An 18,845-nucleotide genomic window follows, 5' to 3' on the forward strand; every position below is an offset into this window, starting at 1 on the left:
CCAGGTACAGGATACTGGGACCGTCTGCTCCACAGAAGTACGCAGTAGGCTCTGAGTACATCTGGGGCCTTGTTTCTTCTTCATCTTCAGGTTCAGCTGATCCAGGGCCCAAGTCTTTAATAAGCTATATCTGTACTAGTCACGTGTACATGTTTTTTCTTGCTGTGAGTCCTTAAGCAATACACGAGAGCTACATATACAATATTCATGAGGTGTTCTCAGTGTTGCGTGTTACCTAGAGATGGTTTAGTGTAAGGGATGTGTGGAGACCCACGTGCGTGTTACACAAGGACCTGGGCATCCTTGGGCAGTGCTATTCATGAAGATCCAGGAACCCTCGATCTGTGAGATGAATGCATTCGCCAGTGATGAAAAACAGACTCTCAGCTCTCTCAACTAACAGATGAGAATGATTTAGAATGAAGAGACAGGCAGATAGCTTCAAGTGCTAAGCTGTTGGCGGCGGGTGCAAAGGAAACACTCCCCTCCAGGCTCGAGTTGATTTACAAGCTCCTTCAGAATGGAGAGTAAATACCAGCATCTCAAGAGCCCCCAGTCCCCACAAACATAGGTGGGCGACATCTGTGGAGGGTGGACTAAAATCTCCTCTTTTTATTGTAGATTAAGGAATAGAAGCTCATTTGCTACTCTGGGATAGCCTTGGAACGTCAGTGGGATTATTTTGATTCCTAAATATAGGTGGGCAGGGATTGGGAGATAATTTGTTCCAGGTCACAAAGCACAGCTGTCCATAAGTAATAAAGATAGATAGATAGATAGATAGATAGATAGATAGATAGATAGACAGACAGACAGACAGACAGATAGACAGATATAGATATAGATGATATAGATAAATGGATGGATGGATGGATGGATAGATAGATGGACAGACAGATAGACAGATATAGATAAAGATGATATAGATAAATGGATAGATGGATGGATAGATAGATGGATGGATAGATGGACAGACAGATAGATATAGATATAGATGATATAGATAAGTGGATGGATGGATAGATAGATGGACAGACAGATAGACAGATATAGATATAGATGATATAGATAAGTGGATGGATAGATAGATGGATGGATAGATAGATGGACAGACAGATAGACAGATATAGATATAGATTATATAGATAAATTGATGGATGGATGGATAGACAGATAGATAGATAGATAGATAGATAGATAGATAGATAGATAGATAGATAGGTAGATAGGTAGATAGGTAGATAGGTAGATAGGTAGATAGATAGATAGCAGTTTGCGGATCCAGGCCTTGCTGACTACACACTCCAATCCAAATCCCACACACAGCCATTTTGTCAACAAAAGGCTAAAACTGCAAAAGGAGCAACTATTACATCTCAGGCGGCCCAGCTGATCTTGGCCTTCCCAGACTGCGGCTGCCCTGAGGGATCTAACCTGCAGTGATGGTGGGCTGATGGTTCTTGCTTTTTTTTTTTTTCTTTTTGGTTCTTCTTTTCGGAGCTGGGGACCGAACCCAGGGCCTTGCGCTTCCTAGGCAAGCGCTCTACCACTGAGCTAAATCCCCAACCCCTGGTTTTTGCTTTTTAATACACGTTGTTCATGTTCTGATCTTGACACAAGGGCTAGCCTGGGCTGTGTGGATGCCCCCAGTGAGATTATAAAAGTCATTGTAAGAGGGAAGGTCAGAGGTCAAAGGGAGTCAACGAAGACAACAGGTGACCATAGAGGCTCAGACCCACAGCGTCCAGGGTAACCTGGGCTCACTGAGCCACTGCATTTTCTCCGCTGTCAAATCCGGTCTGAGCTTCTAACCTGAGAAATGTAAGATGCCTTTGTGCTATCTGGGGTCATTTGTTAGGAGGCAGAACTCTAAAGCTGAGCTACACCAGGTTGTTCATAGTTCTACCCTGAGCGTCTGGCACACAGTAGGTGCTCAACCGGTGCTTGCTAATGGAATCAATGGATGGATGCCCTCTGAAGGTCGAGACAACGGACAAAGAGAAGCTAGAGTCCTAAGAAGGGCGTAGGGTTTAAGTCGTCAGCACATTCATGTAGTCACTCAACACACATTGTGCCGTGCTGCAGGCATAAGCAATGCAGTCTAGTTTCCTGTTCTCATGGCACTAGCGTCCCAGGGCAGATGCACAGACTGAGAGCAAGTGAGTAAATCCCCAGGATCACATAGCGATGTGGCAGCTGGGTTCTGAAAAAAGGAGGTATGGCCTGAGACCAATTGAGATCTCAGGGACTATGCTGGCCCTTAGAGGGATACATGACAGTTGACAGAGACTCAGATGTGGTTGATGTCTGACAACAAATGACTGGTGACTATGGGGCATCATATCACCTCTGATACACACACACACACACACACACACACACACACACACACACGTGCACACGTGCACACATATACACACACGTGTACTCACACACATGCACATGCATTCACATGTACACCCACATGTACTCACAAACATACACACATGCACACATACTCACTCACCTGCATGAACATACCACATACAACACTCATGCTACAAACACACATGCATAAATGCACACGCAAGCATGCGTACGCACACACCACATGCATGCACATACCACACATACTACACACAAACACACACACAGACACATGCAGAGAGAAAGACAGAGACAGAGACAGAGACAGAGAGAGAGAGACAGAGAGAGAGAGAGACACAGAGAGAGAGAGAGAGAGAGAGAGAGAGAGAGAGAGAGAGAGAGAGAGAACCAAAAATCCAGAAAGTGGAAAACAGGGTTTGGTGAAATGTTGCCATCCAGATATGGCATTGCCCCGGCAACCACAAACACACAGCAATTGTGGTTTTGATTGGGCCCCATCTCCCCCACCCCAGACAGAGGAGATTTTACAAGGCCCCTCCATTCTGTCCATGAGGCTCCTCCTCTCCTGAGAACCCGATGGTGTTTGCTGGAGGAGGAAAGACATTTTCTCTAATGATGTAGCTACTAGAGGACAAGTGTGAAGAAGGAGTTCAGAGAGAAATAAATTGGGATGCTAGAGAGTAGCGGGGTGACGTACTAACCATGCATTGCATGGACCTAAGAGACTAAAAAAGAAATAGAAAAAGAAATCTTGCTGTGGCCACCAGAGGCGGCTTTACTTCTTGTTTCTCCTGTTTTAAGGCACCAGAATTTTTTTATTTCCTGGAGTGGTGTGCCTGCATGTAAGTGCATGAGTGTATGTGTGTGTGTGTGTGCATGCATGTAAGTACATGAGTGTGTGCAAGTGCATGAGAACGTGTGCATGTGTGTAAGTGGATGAGTGTATTGTGGGGGTGCACAAGTGTGCATGCACGTAAGTACATGAGCATATGTGTGTTACATGTGTGTAAGTGTGTAAGTGTGTGTGCATGTGCCTAAGCGCATGAGTAATTATGTGCATATGCAGGTAAATGCATGGGTATATCTGTGTGCATGCATGTAATTGTGTGAGTGTGTATGCATAAAAGTGCATGGGCATATGTGTGAGCATGCATATAAGTACATGAGAAGGTATACATGCATTTAAGTGCATGGGGATATGTGTGTGCATGCATGTAATTGCATTAGTGTATGTGGTGCATTTGTGTGCAAGTGCATGAGAATATTGTATGTGCATATGAGTTCATGTGTGCATAAGCATATTTGTGTATACATTTAAGTGCATGAGTGTGTGAACATGCATGTAAGTGTGAGTGTGTGAGTATGTATGCATGTATGTAAGTGCATGAATGTGTGTATGTGTGTATGTGTGTGTGTGTGTGTGTGTTGTATGCTAGGATGATTCCATAGAAAGAAGATCCACCCAGAAACCCCTTCATGCCGTTTGCCATGGAGACATCACAGCCATTCAAAACAAAGCTGGAGTCTCAAACCAGACTCATCTAAGCTCAGAGCCAGTCCCCTGGGACCCATATTGGATTTGTCCCAGGGCAGGAAGGCTCTGGGAAGGATGGAAGGCAGCAGTCAATCCAATGGGCCAGATGTGGTCACCAGCGCCCACTCAGCATATATCACGGTTTGCTAACATCTCATTCCCCCTGTGCTCCGAGGTCACCAGGTAAGTTAAATTGCCTGTTAACCTCGCAGCCCCTGCCGGACACCCTTGAATAGTCCAGATCAATCAACTGTAGCGATGCTGTTACATCCCGGCACTGACTTGCGCAGCCTTCCGAGACCTCAATATCTTACAGCCAGCCACACCCCAAGCTCCCTTCCCTACCTCCAGATGCTCAGAATCAAGAGTGTTGGGGAGCCAGAAGCTTGGCACCCTGGGAGATTTTGCTAGGGCAGGGGAAGACCTGTCTGCCTTTTGGGGACACTGTGCTTTGTCTTTTGTTTGGGGATCCACGTGTTCACATGCACTTCCCCATTGTACACATGACAGAGGTAGGTAAGGCAAAAGCCCAGCCCTCCGCCAGCCAGGCATAGTGGTGCACACTAACCGCACCACTCCAGAAGCAGAGGCAGGGGGATAGTGCTTTTGAGCTAACTCTGGGCCACGTACTGAGAGCTTATCTCAGTGAGTGTTTCTGTGCCAGTGGGGATACCAAATGGTGTGGCCCCTCAGGAGGAGAACCACGCTGAAGCTTCCTTTACAAATCACACAGTCCTGCCTCACGCACAAAGGCCCCAGGTTCAATCCCCAACACTGCAAGCAAGGAGGTCAAAACCCCTCTGTGCTCACTAGCAATGGCCATGAAGTACTGGCTGGTTTTATATTTTCGATGCACAAATGTGCGAAAAGAATTCACGGTGAACAATGCTAGTCTACCAATTACTTTGTAAATCATATTCTTTCCACCTAAAAACCCACGACGAACACCTTTGCATTCTGGGAAATCTCTGTAGAGCACTGAGCCCCTTTGAAAGGCGGCAGAGCGTCCTTCCAGCGCATTCAGCCTTTCTCCGGATGGGTACTTGACACGATTTCCGTTCTCCAATGTTGCAGTGACTAAGGTCCTTACACACAGATCCTGGTGTTCTTGGTGCAAGTGTCTGAATAGAGATTCCTAGAAGTGACATTGCTGAGTCCATTTGAAACTTCAGCCGGCAAACTAGCTTCCTCCAGAGGGTGACTCCAACGGCATTTGTGTGTGTGCAAGTACACACGGGTGTGAGGGCGTGTGCGTCTGGTGTGTGCACATGCTTGTAGCAGCCAGAGGCCAACTTAGGGGCCATCCCCAAGGCTCCTCCCACCTTGTTTTATGAGGTGGTGTCACTTTATCCGTCCCTCAACAATTTGGCTGGGCTGGATGCCTGTGAGATTCTATGAATCTCCAGCTCCCCGGTGCTGGGATTCCAAGCATCGGTCACTGTGCCAGTTTTTTCTTTCTTAAACATTATTAACTCAAGTTCTCACACTTGTACAGTAAGGACCCCAATGGCAACCTCACCAACCATTTCTTGGGTACCATAATGGCAGAGGCCCAGTAAGCAGAGCCTTCTTGGGCCCTATGGGGGCCCTGGAGGAGGCAGCAAGAGTCTTGGGTCTGATCCACTTGAAGGCAGACAGAGACCCTTCCTCAGGTCTAATGACAACGGCGTCACCAGGTCTCTCAAAGCAGCTCTTCCGCCATTTGCTTAGGGCGTGAGCTGAGAGACCCGAACCAGAGGTCATGCAGCTGAAGCAGGACCAGCAGGTGTGGATCTTGAATCCAGGACCTCCCACACTTGAGCCCAGACGGGCACCTGAGACTTAAGAAGTAGCCTGGCCCTGGCATGCATCCCCAGGGTCCTCCGCACAGCACCCCGTCACCAATCCCAACTACTTTGTCTCACTGAACTCCTGCCGACTCTGGAGCTGGTGTCTCTCTGTCTTGTGATTTAGCTAGATAAAGACAACAGTTCAATGCTAAGTGAAAGACACATCTCTTAGAGTCCCCGTGCCTCAGTTTCCTCGTTTGACAGGTAGAGGTGATGACTCTTGCTTTACATTCCCTCAAAAGGTGAAATGTACCATTGTATGGCGATGGCCCCATGTCTGTTGAACACACATCCACAAGTCTCCCAGACCCTCTCTGATGATCAACCCATTGCTTTCAGGCAAGGGCTCCCTTACCCGCTCCCCCTCCTGGCTGGCTTTGGCAATGACCCAAAACCCACCCTTATCTCTTCCCCTCCGATGGTATCCACCTGTCTCCACAGCACAGAAGAAGTACCTGGCAGGTTGAAGTTCTTTTTCTGTCTCGGGCACTGCGGGGAGGGGTGCAGGGGAGAAGGCGGCGTGGCACTGGGAGGGAGGGGGGGTGCCGGTGAGGAGGGCGTGGAGGACGTCGTGGAGGAGGGATTGCTGCTGGAGTCTGGCTGGTAGGGGACAGGGATGTGGTCCTGTGGAAAGAAAAACAGGGCAGGGGTCAGGGACAGGTGGGGGAGCAGAGACTCAGCAGACGGAATGAGCTGGGCAGGAAGGGGCTCCCAAGCCGACTTCCCCAGCAATGGCAAGCCCCTCCTGTAATTGTTAGATCTTTCCAGAGTCTAGCCTAGATCCGTGAGAGACCTGATCTAAAAAAACGAGATAGAGAGTGACAGGTGCCAGGGATATATACCCAAAGTCAACCTGTGCCTCCTCGAGTATATGGCCTCCAACACATACACACAGGGACAGCAGCACACCTGAGCCAGTCCGTTTAGAGGGGTTGCACTCAGATGTGGAGGGAAGTTTCTGGAGTCTCATTCCTGCTTGCTGTTGGAACTCAAGGCAGGAGAGGTTACCCACATAATGAAATCCGTGGAGGTGCCAGCCGTGCAGTCTGTGACTCTTTGATCTGGAGGGGCCCCATGCCGAGGTGCCCAGAGAACTGCCCCCCCCCCACTCTGACACTTTTCCTCCCAAGTGTTTATTAAAGAATCAACAGCCTGGCAGCTTGAGAGAGCGTGGGAGTAAGCCTTCAGCATCTTCCCCGGCATGCAGCTGGGTCCTGCATTATCTATCTTGCCCTCAGACCAGCTCCATCCAGGGAAGATGGAGTCCTTAAGTACGTGTGTGCAGAATGGCCTCGCTGGCTGAACTTTGGAAAGCAGATCAGTGGGTTTAACGTGCCCTCCTGCAAGACATGTCAACCTGAAGTTTAGGACCCAATCCCAGTTAGAACGAGGGTCACTGCAGATGTTAACGGAGACAAAGACTGAGAGACAGACTGGGTCCTGACTCTAAGGACGAACATTCTCATGACAGACAGGAAAGAGGAGCTACACGAAAAGAGAATGTGAGGACACACAGACACTGGAGGATTGCCACCAGAAGTCAAGGGCTGCAGGAGCCACCGGGAGCAGGAAGAGGCAGTTCTCCTTCAGAACCTTGAGAAGACATCTTTACTAACGTAATGACTTTGGCCACTGAGCAACACTCTGCTGTTTGAATGCAGTTTGTAAATTATCTCCCGGCGAGGAACATCTAAGCTACTTCCTCGTCGGGGTTGCTTCCTTTGCGTGTGTGAGGATACAGCTACTATAAATATTCATAACGAGGTTTGTGTGCACACATGTAGCTCTCTGGAGTGGCTTAGCTGGTTTCTACTTGCACCCTACCATGAGCAGTTTTCCCAGCAGCCAAGCCAGCACTCGGTGCAGTATCATCTCTCAGTCTCTCGGGCGCATGAGAATGGTACATCATGCCAGTTCAGCCATCAGCCACAGTGAGCATCCTCTCCCGGGATTGTTTGCCCTCTGGACTTTCCTTTTGGTTATGATTACCATAGATGGTTATTCCGTTTTGAGACTGGGTGCAATTTGGTTTCTCATGAAAGCACTTTGGGTTGTTCTAGCTCCTTCACCTTTTCATATCCTTAGAACAATAGTGTCTAGGGCTGGATAGATGATTCCGTGGTGAAGTGTGCATACTGCTCTTCTGGGAGACACAAACTTAGTTCCCAGCACCTAAGCCGTAAGGCTCACAGCGGCTGTAGTTCCAGCTCCAGGGAATCCAGCGCCCTCTTCTGGCTGCCTCCAGCACCTGCACTTATATGCACATACACACCTCCACACAATTAAAACACTAGATCTTTAAAGGCAAAGTCCTGGTGTCACTGGGGTCAGGCAGCCCACCTGACTTGAGGCCATTCCCCTAGGTCTACTTTCAGAGAGCCCAGCTCCTAAGAGTGACTTGCTGTCACTATCTTGCCTCTTGACAACCCTTACTCCTCCTCTCTTGCCTCCTCCTCCTCTTCTTCTCCCTCCTCCTCCTCTTCTCCCTCTTCTTCCTCTTCCTCTCCCTCCTCCTCCTCTTTCTCTTCACCCTCCTCCACTCCTGAGACTAAATCCTTTACACATACCACACATCCCATCCTCCCCATCACTCCCACAATGCCTCCCCATCACTTTGCCCATTCTACAGAGGGAAAAACAAAGGCAAACAGACATTGAACTGGCCCTGCTCACAGCAACACAGCAGATTAAGGAGCTGTGCTACAAACAAACTCAAGCTTTCTGACTCCAACATCTACCTTCTGCCAACCTGTCAGGTGAGGAACCAGGGCCTCTGTGAACTGGGATGGATCAGGCCAGACGGGAGACCGAGCGAGCCAAAAAAAAGGGGGAGGGGAGCAGGAACTCTTCAGAGCAAATTGGCTGAGAAATCTGTTCCCTAACCACATCATGCCTGACAACAAGAATCTGCATGAAGCCAGTAAGACAAGAGCGAGGCAAAAAATAGCCCAGCCCGACAAGAGCGCCTGTCCACCTCCGTGGCAAAGCCGCTGTCTGCACGGAGGCCAATCTCTGTCCGTTCCTGAGTGGCCCCTCCTGGCAGACAAGGAAAACAATGTCTCTGTGGCTCATCAGGCTGCCCCGTGTTTTTGTCCCATCTGACATCAGGAGGCTCCAGCACTGGTGATGCCAGACAGAAGGGTCTCTGGGTGGCTTTGAGCTCCTGGACCCTGACAGTGTCACAGAAGAAAAGATGGGTTTTAAGATAGGAATGGTCACTTCTGGAAGGGCACACTAACTAAGCCCCCATCAGCTGTCCCCGTGGGGAGGGTCCCCTTTTAGTAGTTTCCCTCCTTCCTTTCTTCCTTCCTTCCTCCCTCCTTCCCTCCCTCCCTCCCTTCCTTCCTTCCTTCCTTCTTTCCTTCCTTCCTTCCTTTCTCCCTCCCTCCTCTCAGCAGAGCCACAGATGGAAACCAGAGCCTTGCGAACACTAGCCAAATTCATCCCCTTAGACTTGGCCTTGAGACTCCCCAAAACAACCAAAGTAAAGGGGCCCTGGCTTGATGTTTTGCTAGAAGCCCTGAGATCAAAGACAACACGCGTTACAGTCCCCTGAACATCACTCTGCACCAGGAGGTGCAGAGCCATTTTCAAACGTTATTTAATGCTGCCTCCGTTTATTTATGCCGCCCTCCAGAGCTGGTGTTATTGGTCACTGTGAGCGTCATCAAGCAGCGATCCAGAACCTCTTCTCGGTGATGACCGGAGTCTACCTTGCCTAACCTCAAGTCCCACAATGTGTGGTTGCCTCCCTAGGAAAGAACTGTGGAAATAACACGGTCAAGGTCCCAAGAGCAACCAAGAAAGAAACACAGATGTCATGAAGAAGCCATATGGGGAGGAATTCCAGACGACAGGTGGTCCTTTGGGCTGACTTGAACCCCTCCCAACCCAGGCACCAGACATGAGAGAGAAGAAGCCTGGAGAACTGTGAAGCAATTGGTGGTAAACATTAGGGGTTTCCGGCTGCATGGGCCTTCTTGTGACTCATCGACCTTGCTGTTGTCGCAGCGTAAAGGTAGCAATGGACAGCGTGGGTGTGGCTTGAGTCACAGGGAAGTGGAGGGTAGGTGAACTCAGCCTGGTTCTGGATGTCACTAGCCACCAGTTATAAGGGGTTTCCCAACAGAGCCTCTGGATATCCTACGGTAAAAGCAAAGTCTCGCACATGCATGCGCGCGCGCACGCACACACACATACACACACAGCCCCATGGTTCCCTGACCCACCTCCTAGCCTCTAGCTGGAAGACTGTAAGCATAACAAAACAGTGGGTCTGACACACTGCGGATCTGGGGGTGGTTTGTTGTATAGCAGTACACGGCTGGAAATGTGCCCATTTTACAAAGAGGAAAACTTCAAACTTCAGCCCAGAGAGAGCAAGCCACTTGACTACAGTCCCACATCCATCAAGGCTGGTGGCCAGTTTGCCCTGACCCCAGAATACAGGTCCTTTCAAATGCTAGGCTGATGTGACAAGGAGCCAGAGGTGACTGCTCCAAGGACAAACAATTAAAAACAGTGCCCAATAGTTGTGGGTGAAGCAGAAGCAGCCCTAGTGTCAAACTCTGGATGTAATTAAGAGGCCCTCCTTCAGTGAGGGCTAAGAGCCCACAGGGATGTTCCGGACATCAACCTCTGACCTCCACATGCACACTCAACACACGTATACATATGCACCCACACACGAGCCACCACAAATATGTGAAGCCGTGTACATGCATGCACAAGAAGTGGGAAAATAGATACACAAATTCCATTTGCTTCCGGAAGCCAGCAGAAAACCAGTAGGTGGGTTTTAGGCAGAATGATACCCTTTGAGTGACACCCGCTGAGACAGGCTCTGGCTCCTGGAAGGAGAGAGGGGATGGTGAGGGAGTCTTCCTCTCAACAGCCAAGGCAGGGAAGCAAGGCCACACTTCACCAAGGGGAAGGTCAACTGTCACCAAGATGCTCATCTGGTATCTGCTTCCAGATCTGTGGACTCCCCCATCTCTAAGTTGACATCACATTTAATTCACCTTCAACACAGTAAACGGAGGCTTTGAGGGCCTGAGAAACCACCTCCTGATATATGCAAAATTGGCTTCTAGCGTGGGGTGAAATCGTTCCTGGACCAATTTCAGCACGGCCCATCGATATGCCCAAGGCAACATAGACGGATCACGCCAGAGAGAAAGATGTACAGAGAGCTGCCTACTGGCCGTACGCCAGAGGGAAGACACTGATCCGGCTGTTGCTTAGGACCCCCAGGGATAGCTACCCATCCATCTAATTCCCCACCAGAAGCTAAGAAGATCACCACCCTTTAGTTCAACAGATGTTCGGAAAGCCCACCACCATGTACACAGCTGCTCTGGCAGATGGGGAAACATCCCAGTCAGAGAAGCCAGGGTCTGGAGTACCACAGAATCTCCCTTCTGTTGCCTCTCCCCTCCCAGCACTCTGTCCTCCCCCCATTCATCCTGTCTTATTGCCAGAGACCTGCTTCTAAACCAGATGAATTCTGCCCCGAGTATCTCTTCAACCCATCACAGGATGGCTTCCCTCTGCCCTGCAAGCTTTACTCTGCATAAGCCACCCAGAGCCAGGAGAGCCCAGAAGTGTTAGCGCCCCATCTCAAGCCTCTCCCCCTTCCTGCTGCCCACCATCTGGCCCAGCCATGACTGTCTTCCCCCACCCCCCACCCCCTGCTACCCCTCGCCTCATAAAAGCCACACCTTACCTTGTTGATTTTGTTGGTTTTAGGGAGCGTCTGGCTGATGTGGAGATCGGAATATCGGGCAGGCTTCCGGACAGGGTTGTTGATGTCACAGGGGACGGACTCCGTTCGCACTAACCTTGCTGGGTCCGTAGGGTGAAAACAGCAGAGAGAGTCTAAGTATCACATTGGCTTTGACCATGTCAGGGCAGAGCCACTCAGGTCCCACTTTGAAACCTACCAGTGACACTAGAAATGTTAGCCATGAATCATCGTGACAGACATTCCAAGTGTGCTCTGTGGTTTTCACACTCTTTGTATCATGTGCATAGCATGTGTGTGTGTATGTGTGTGTGTATGTGTGCGTGTGTGTATGTGTGCGTGTGTGTGTATGTGTGTATGTGTGTGTAGGTTCATGCAAGGTGTATATATACTAAGATAGGTACTTATTACTCTAGATGTGTCAAATGGGTGTGCATAGCATGTGTGTGTATGTTCATGCAAGGTACACTAGTATGTACTTGTTAGTGTAAATGTGTTATGTGTGTATGTGTGTGGGGGGAGGGTTCATAAAGGTATACTAACATAGGTACTTGTTACTTTAGATGTGTCACATGGGTGTGTGGGTGTGTGGGTGTGCGTGTACATGTGGGTGTGAGTGTGGATGTGCATGTAGGTGTGGGTGTGATGCCCTGGGAAGATCACCCCTAGGTCTTCCCTTGATCTCACTCTCCCTTATTTTTATTAAGATTCATGCATTTATTTTACATATGCGAGTACACTGTCTCTGTCCTCAGACACAGCAGAAGAGGGCGTCAGATCCCATTACAGATGGTTGTGAGCCACCATGTGGTTGCTGGGATTTGAACTCAGGACCTCTAGAAGAGTCATCTCTCCAGCCCTCCCTTGACTGTTTGAAATGGGTTCTGCCACTCAACCTGGAGCTCATAGTTTGGACTACGCTAGCTGGCCAATGAACTCCAGGGATCCGCCCACCTAGACTCCCACCCCCAGCACTGGGGTTATAGGTGTGTCTGTCACTCTGGCATTTTGGTATGACTTCTGGGGCTCTACGCCCAGGTCTACAGCATGTGTGGCAGAACGGCACAGACTAATTTACCAACTGAGCCAGCTACCCCAGTGAGCATATGCATATTTTTTCCGACTTTTGATTACCTCCCCTCACACGCGTTCTTGGACAATGGGATAGGAAGCTACTCTCCTTTGCTCCTTTTTTTTTTTTTGTTCTCCCACATGGGTGCTACTGTGCTGTGTGCATCTTGACACCTCTCACATCAGCCTTGGACTCCACTTGCAATGCAAAAATGCGAAAGGCCCCTGATTCCTAGAGGCCTGTAATTAGGGCCATGATGGACACCTGTCCCCCATGCTTCTAATAATGTATTTGGATGTCTTTTGTGATGTATGGAGTTTATCAAGAGTAAGGAAACGGCCACACACTGGACTGCACTTGTCCCAAATAACTATGGATCATGACAGTAATGGCTCAGCTCCTCCAAGCCATCTCCCCTGGGGATCACAGCCAGAGCCAGAGCTGGGCACACAGTCCTGTGGGGCAGGACTCCGTCCTCAAGTGCCTGCCTCTGTTATTTCTGTCACTCATGAGGAGCACAGCGTGCGACAGTAGCGAGGACTCTCAAGTTCAGATTTGCCTGCCTAGCACCTCTCCTAGTTAGTTGTGTGTTTTGTTGGGGGGCCAGGGTGGAGGGGGGCGCAATGTGGAATTAAAGCTTTGCTCTGACCCAGGGATTTAATTTCTCTGCTTAGCCTGAGCTGCCGTTACCATGGAAACAGACTCTATTTTCAACTTCCCACCAACAGGGAGGTGGGGGAAGCCGCAAGAAGCCAGTGGACATCTTCAGGAAAGTTCTCTTTGATTTACTTGCAAGACACCAGCCCTCCTGGGGCCCAGGGAGCTTGGCCTTGAAGGCGGGTGGGAGGAAGGAGGCCTTCTCCAAATACCAGACTCTCAGGGAGGTTCACCCTCCTACAACCTGGGTCTCAACTTCCTGGAGGGAGTTAACCTTCAAAGCACCCACTATGGGGCTGCATTCCTTGGGAGGCAAATTCCCCAGTGATGCTGACCTCGGACTCACGGACCAAGGCTCAGGAGCTATGTGAGCTCAGGTTTCAAAATAGCAGTGCCAGGTGTGTTAAGGTTGTAGGGTGGGAAGAGGCAGGAGAGGAGAGAGCCAAACAGTACTCCCTTCTGTCTCTGTTCATGGAGACCCAGCATGGGAAAAACATCAAAAACCCACAGCTTCTGACAGCTCAGAACCTGCTTTAGGGGGAAACTCACTTCTTGCCTGAAGCTTCTCTTAGGTTCATTCTTAAGCTGGGTTTGTATTCCCAGGCCAAGTCTGATGGGAGGATGCAGAAGGGAGGTCCAGCCTTGTTAAAGCCTGTGTCTTAAGCTTGCTCTCTGGTGGGTCTGAGGCTCCCTCCAAGCTGGAGATGTTGCTGTGGCTGACAGCTGGCCAGGAAGTCCCAGAAAGTCTAAGGCACCTAAAACTTCACAGGCTTCTACTTGAACGGTCACAAACGTACATGACATAAATCAGCCTGCCTGGACACGGTCGGTGCTCACCCTCTCTGAGCAGTACCTGCCTGGATTTTCTAGTGAGCCAGGCTCCGTTTACCCAGCTTCTCTCATTTGGGATGTTTGCTTGGCCCTCATCAGTGTGTGATCCCCCCCCCCACACACACACACCAGATCTGATTCAAAAAGGCAGGTACTGATCCAGCATCTCTGGGGCAGGGCCAGGAAGGGTCTGGTTCACACTCACATGCATGGCCACACTAGGGTTAGGCAGAGTAAAGAGGGGTATAGGTTCAATGCCCAAAAGGGAAGAACAGGCTTCCCTTGAAACCCCAGGGAGAAGTTTCATTTCTTTAATGATGTGACCCCCCTGGTAGACTGGCCTCACACCAGGGCAGGCTCTGATGGCAAGGCTGGCTGGGTGACTCAGTGGGGGCAGGGGGTAGAAGAAAGATCTCAAAGCCAAGTTGGGGGGGGGGGGGGGATGGGAGGCTGGTGATGGAAGGAGGTGAGGGAGGTGAGAGTGCTCAGAACACATTGTCTGGGGTGCTCAAAGGATTAATAGAAACATTGTAGGGAGAGAGAATGGGGGTGGGGGAGGAAGGGAGGAGAGAGGGGGGAGAGAGGGATAGAAGGAGAGAAGGAAAGAAGGAGGGAAGGAGAGAGGGAGAGAGGGAGGAAAGGAGAGAGAGGAGGACAGAGAACAAAATGGCAAGCAAGCTTCTTAAAGGAAAAGAGACACACATAGATGGCCACCACAGACAAGATGACAGGGCGAGGGGCAAGAGAAGGAGCCTTTAGAGAAATTTCCAAACAAAATGTCTGACATTTACTTCCTTTCAGGGGTGGCTGGGAGGTCTACATCATGTGGTTTAGTCTGCGAGAGCCTAAAGGGTGAGGAGAATGGAGGAGCCAGGTACAGGATTGGGCCATAAATGAGAGGTTGTAAAAAAAAAAAAACCAAAAAACAAACAAACAAACAAAAACCCCACACCATTGATGCTTATCAATCATCTGTCCCAAGAGAAAGAGGGAGGGCATCAGGAAGCTCACGGCCTGAGCTCTTCAGGCTGCAACATCTGGCCATTTGCACTGAGGAGCAGAGTTCTGATCTCACAAGACAGAGCAGCATCGTCAGGAGAGGTCTCTGCAGAGATGGAATTGGCCCGTTTCTGCTATCACCCAACGTAGCAGCCACATGGAGCTCCTGAGCCCGAGGTGTGGCTGCCGAGACTCGGGGATGGAACCTGTGTTTTTAGCTCATTCTCAAGATCCTCAAGTCAAATAATCAGCTGTGGCCAATAGCTTCTTATCCCACAGCACAGACTTAAGAGATCGCCCCCGGGGATGGATCATGGGCTCTGGGAGTAATGAATCCACAGGACAAGGAATTAAGGAGTTATTTTGCAAGAGGGGCTATGAGGTTTTATAAAGAGCTATTGTCTCCCACCACGTCCCGTGGTAGAGAGCAACTTTTTTCCTCCCAGCTGAATGGGTCTAGTTGTGCACTGTGAAAGGCTCCCAGCTTGGTCACGTTACCAAGACACTCCCAAGACCCCAGAATAGGGGAAACACAGATGGCCTGAAACAACTCTGGCCCCAAGCCAGTCTCCTCCCCAAGGCTACTTCTGCAAGATCAACAGAGTGAGCCTGGGTCATACCAGGGAAAGGCCCTGAGCTCTTTTTTGAATATGGAGGAAAAGCAATGGAGTGGAAAGGAAGAAGGGGGAGGAAATTAGGATCAGAGACAAGGAGGGGAGCAGCAGGTACGAAAAGATTAGAAGGACCGGTAGAAAAGGAAGACGTAGTGATGGCAGGAGTCAGATTAGGTAAGGAACATGCAGGGAGGAAGAGGCTTTAGGAGGAGAGAAATCGAGTGGGCAAGCATCTAGGGATCAGGAGTTATCTGGAATCATGCTGGCGGGGAAGGGTACCTTGGATGCTCAAGTTCCAGAGCCCACCTCAGGGTAACAAGTGTTAAATACTTACCTCCTCGGTGGATGATCAAGAGGTGACAGGGTGGGGCTTCTTTGGTGCATTTATTGTGGCACTTTAACCTGAAAGACAGAGGAAAGGGAAGATGGATGGATGGCTTGGTAGACAGATGAATGGGTGGGGGTGGAGTGGATGGATGGATGGGTGGGTGGATGGATGAGTGGATGAATGGATGGATGGATGAATGGGTGGATAGATAGATGAATGGATGGATGAACAAATGGATAGATGGATGGATGGATGGATATGTAGATGGATGGATGTATGAATGGGTAGATGGATAGATGGATGAGTAGATGGATGGCTGGATGGATGGATATGTAGATGGATGGATGTGTGAATGTGTGAATGAATGAATGGATGGACGGGTGGGTAGGTGGGTGGATGGATTATAGATGGGTAGATGGGGGATGGATGGATATGTAGATGGATGGATAAGTGGATGGATGGATGAATGGATGATGGATGGATGGATGATGGATGGGTGTATGGAGAGATGATGAACTAATGGAGTAGATGAATGTACATATAGGTGGATGGGTAACAAATGGATGTGTAAACTGGTAGATGGACAGATAGATGGATGGAGGGATGGAAGGATAGATGGATGACTGGGTAGATGAGTGGAGGAAGAAGCAGATGGACAAATGAGATGCCCCAGTGGTCTGGAAAATTCCAGGCCCTGTAGAGGGCAGTACATGAGATGCCGGGAGGCAGCAACCACAAATGTGACCCTTGGCAACCCAGGTAGTAACTCAGGAGAGAGGCTGCCAAGTGCGACTCCTCCAGTTCCACCCTGGGTGGTCCAAGAGAAAATAGCAATGGCTTTACCAACAGTATCCATGTTAACTTCATGCACTGAAAATGTGCTTAGAATAATGGCCTATATTCATCGTCATCAATATCATCATCATCATCATCTTCGTCTTCATCGCCATACATCGTCATCATCATCATCATTGTCATCGTCTTTGTCCTCATCATTGTCAAAAGCAACACCCCGAACTTACTCCTCATTACCAAGTACTCAAAGAGTCATTCACCACTCGCCGTACTACACATTCTCCATACACTATTTCCTTTGAATCTTAGCGACTCTAAGAAATAGTTATTATTATCATTCTCAGCTTCTTGGTGGGAATACTGAGATGAGCCGGCTTGCCCCCGATGAAGCCCTGAGGCACTATCTCACAGGTAGTCTCTCGTCTATCCTAAAGCCTAAAGCTCTTAGGAGACATCAAATTAAAGTTTCCCTTTCAGACACAGTCATCAGCAGGCATCCAGGAGCAGAGAGGACAGGTGGGTTCCTTTTAGACAAGCCTAAGGTGTCGGCTCGCTTTCCCACCACGTTGCCTGACCTCCCAAGGATATTGCCACCCCTCCTCCATCACAGCAGATGACTGTACTTAATACAGACAAGACGGACACTGCATGCGAGATCCTCTGGATTCCCCCAACATTTTGTGAGCCACTGCCAAATTTCCGATTGTAATTTCTGATCATTCACAGTTTTGCCAGGCAACTGACCTCAGGCTACCAGCATCTTAGGACTGAGCAGAAAGTCCCACCCACCACACAGAAGTTCGAGTGTGTTTCTTCCCTCTAAAGCTGACTGTCCTCTCTGCACAATGGTTAGAACACCTAGGCATAGAGCAGACCATGAGTCTAGAGAGAACTGGAGAGACCAGGAAAACCACCAATGGTTCTCAACACGGAGCTTCCCATCCAGCCCCATTGGTGCCTTCTGGAAACATCTCTAGGACTCTTCAAAGAACTGGTATCTCTGAGGCTAGACTAGAACAAGCCCCCGAGCGACCCAGACAGGTCAGACACTAGGGAAATGCTGGTCTGCTTGTTATACAAATGTATACTTGTTTCCCTATTTTTTTGTTTGTTTTTTTTACTATCTTTCATGGCTCTGAGAGAAGCCCAGGATTCATCTCTGATATGGATACTTTACACCTGGGGTCTTCGAGCACACAGAGGACAGGCTAGGAGGAACCAGAGAGCTCCAAACCATTGAGCTCCTCTTCCCAGCTGACCACACCGGCGAGAAGGTCTTCAAATGCTCAGCCAGTCCCAGACATGGACGGACAAGAGACATGAATTACCACAGGGTGCCTGCCTGCGGCCTTCTTCCACCTGAGCATCTCTCTGCTCTCAGGTCGCCTTGTGTGAATGACAAAGGATGTGGTTTTTTCCATTCCCAGCAAAGTGGAGTTTCCATCTTCTAATAGACTTACTGCTGTGGTTTGAGTCTGAAGCGGCCACCAGAGGCTCCTATTTGGAACATTTAGTCCCCAGCTTGGAGTGTGAGTTTGAAGGCTGTGGTGTCTTTAAGGGGTGGGGCCTGGCTGATAGGTGTAGGTCACTAAGGGGCGGGCTTGGAAGTAACCAGGGTCCAGACTGCCTTTCTATTTCCTGTCACATGAACATGCCAGTCTGAATGCTCTCAGCACTGTTTCTTCCTTGCCCCAGATAGGAAATCCAGAAACTGTAAGTAAAACAAACAAACAAACCAAAAAACCTATCTTCCCTCAAGTTGCCCCTACCATGGACAAGAGAACACAATACACTTTAGCCCAAAAGATCCCAAGATCAGGCCTGGTGGCATATACCTGTAAGCTCAGCTTTCAGAATAGGGGGTATGAGGTCAGCCCTGATATACATTCTGAGCTCCAGTACTCTGCAAGGATTGAATGATACCGTGCTTAGGAAGTGTTATACAAGTTACCTGCAATGGGATGACTTTCAGTATGTGATACCACCATCAACGTCATCACCACCACCATCACCATCACCATCATCATCACCATCACCACCATCATCACCACCATCATCACCACCATCATCACCACC

The 18,845-nt window shown here is 49.4% G+C and overlaps 1 protein-coding gene across 2 annotated transcripts in view; it reads right to left on the reverse strand.

Moving 5' to 3' along the window:
• Ksr2 (kinase suppressor of ras 2) overlaps nucleotides 1-18,845 on the reverse strand; it is a 385,977-nt gene that overhangs the window by 77,843 nt on the left and 289,289 nt on the right. The window contains exons 8-10 of one of the 2 annotated variants that reach the window (XM_006249485.5): nucleotides 15,981-16,048; nucleotides 11,456-11,574; nucleotides 6,186-6,354 (exon numbers count right to left, since the gene is read on the reverse strand). In XM_006249485.5, coding sequence (XP_006249547.1) covers nucleotides 6,186-6,354; nucleotides 11,456-11,574; nucleotides 15,981-16,048 — 356 coding nt within the window. Of the gene's footprint in view, nucleotides 1-6,185; nucleotides 6,355-11,455; nucleotides 11,581-15,980; nucleotides 16,049-18,845 lie in introns of both variants that reach the window. The other variant, XM_017598534.3, reaches the window with a different exon arrangement.

Source organism: Rattus norvegicus, chromosome 12 (assembly GCF_036323735.1).
Source record: "Rattus norvegicus strain BN/NHsdMcwi chromosome 12, GRCr8, whole genome shotgun sequence".
Classification (NCBI taxonomy): domain Eukaryota; kingdom Metazoa; phylum Chordata; class Mammalia; order Rodentia; family Muridae; genus Rattus; species Rattus norvegicus.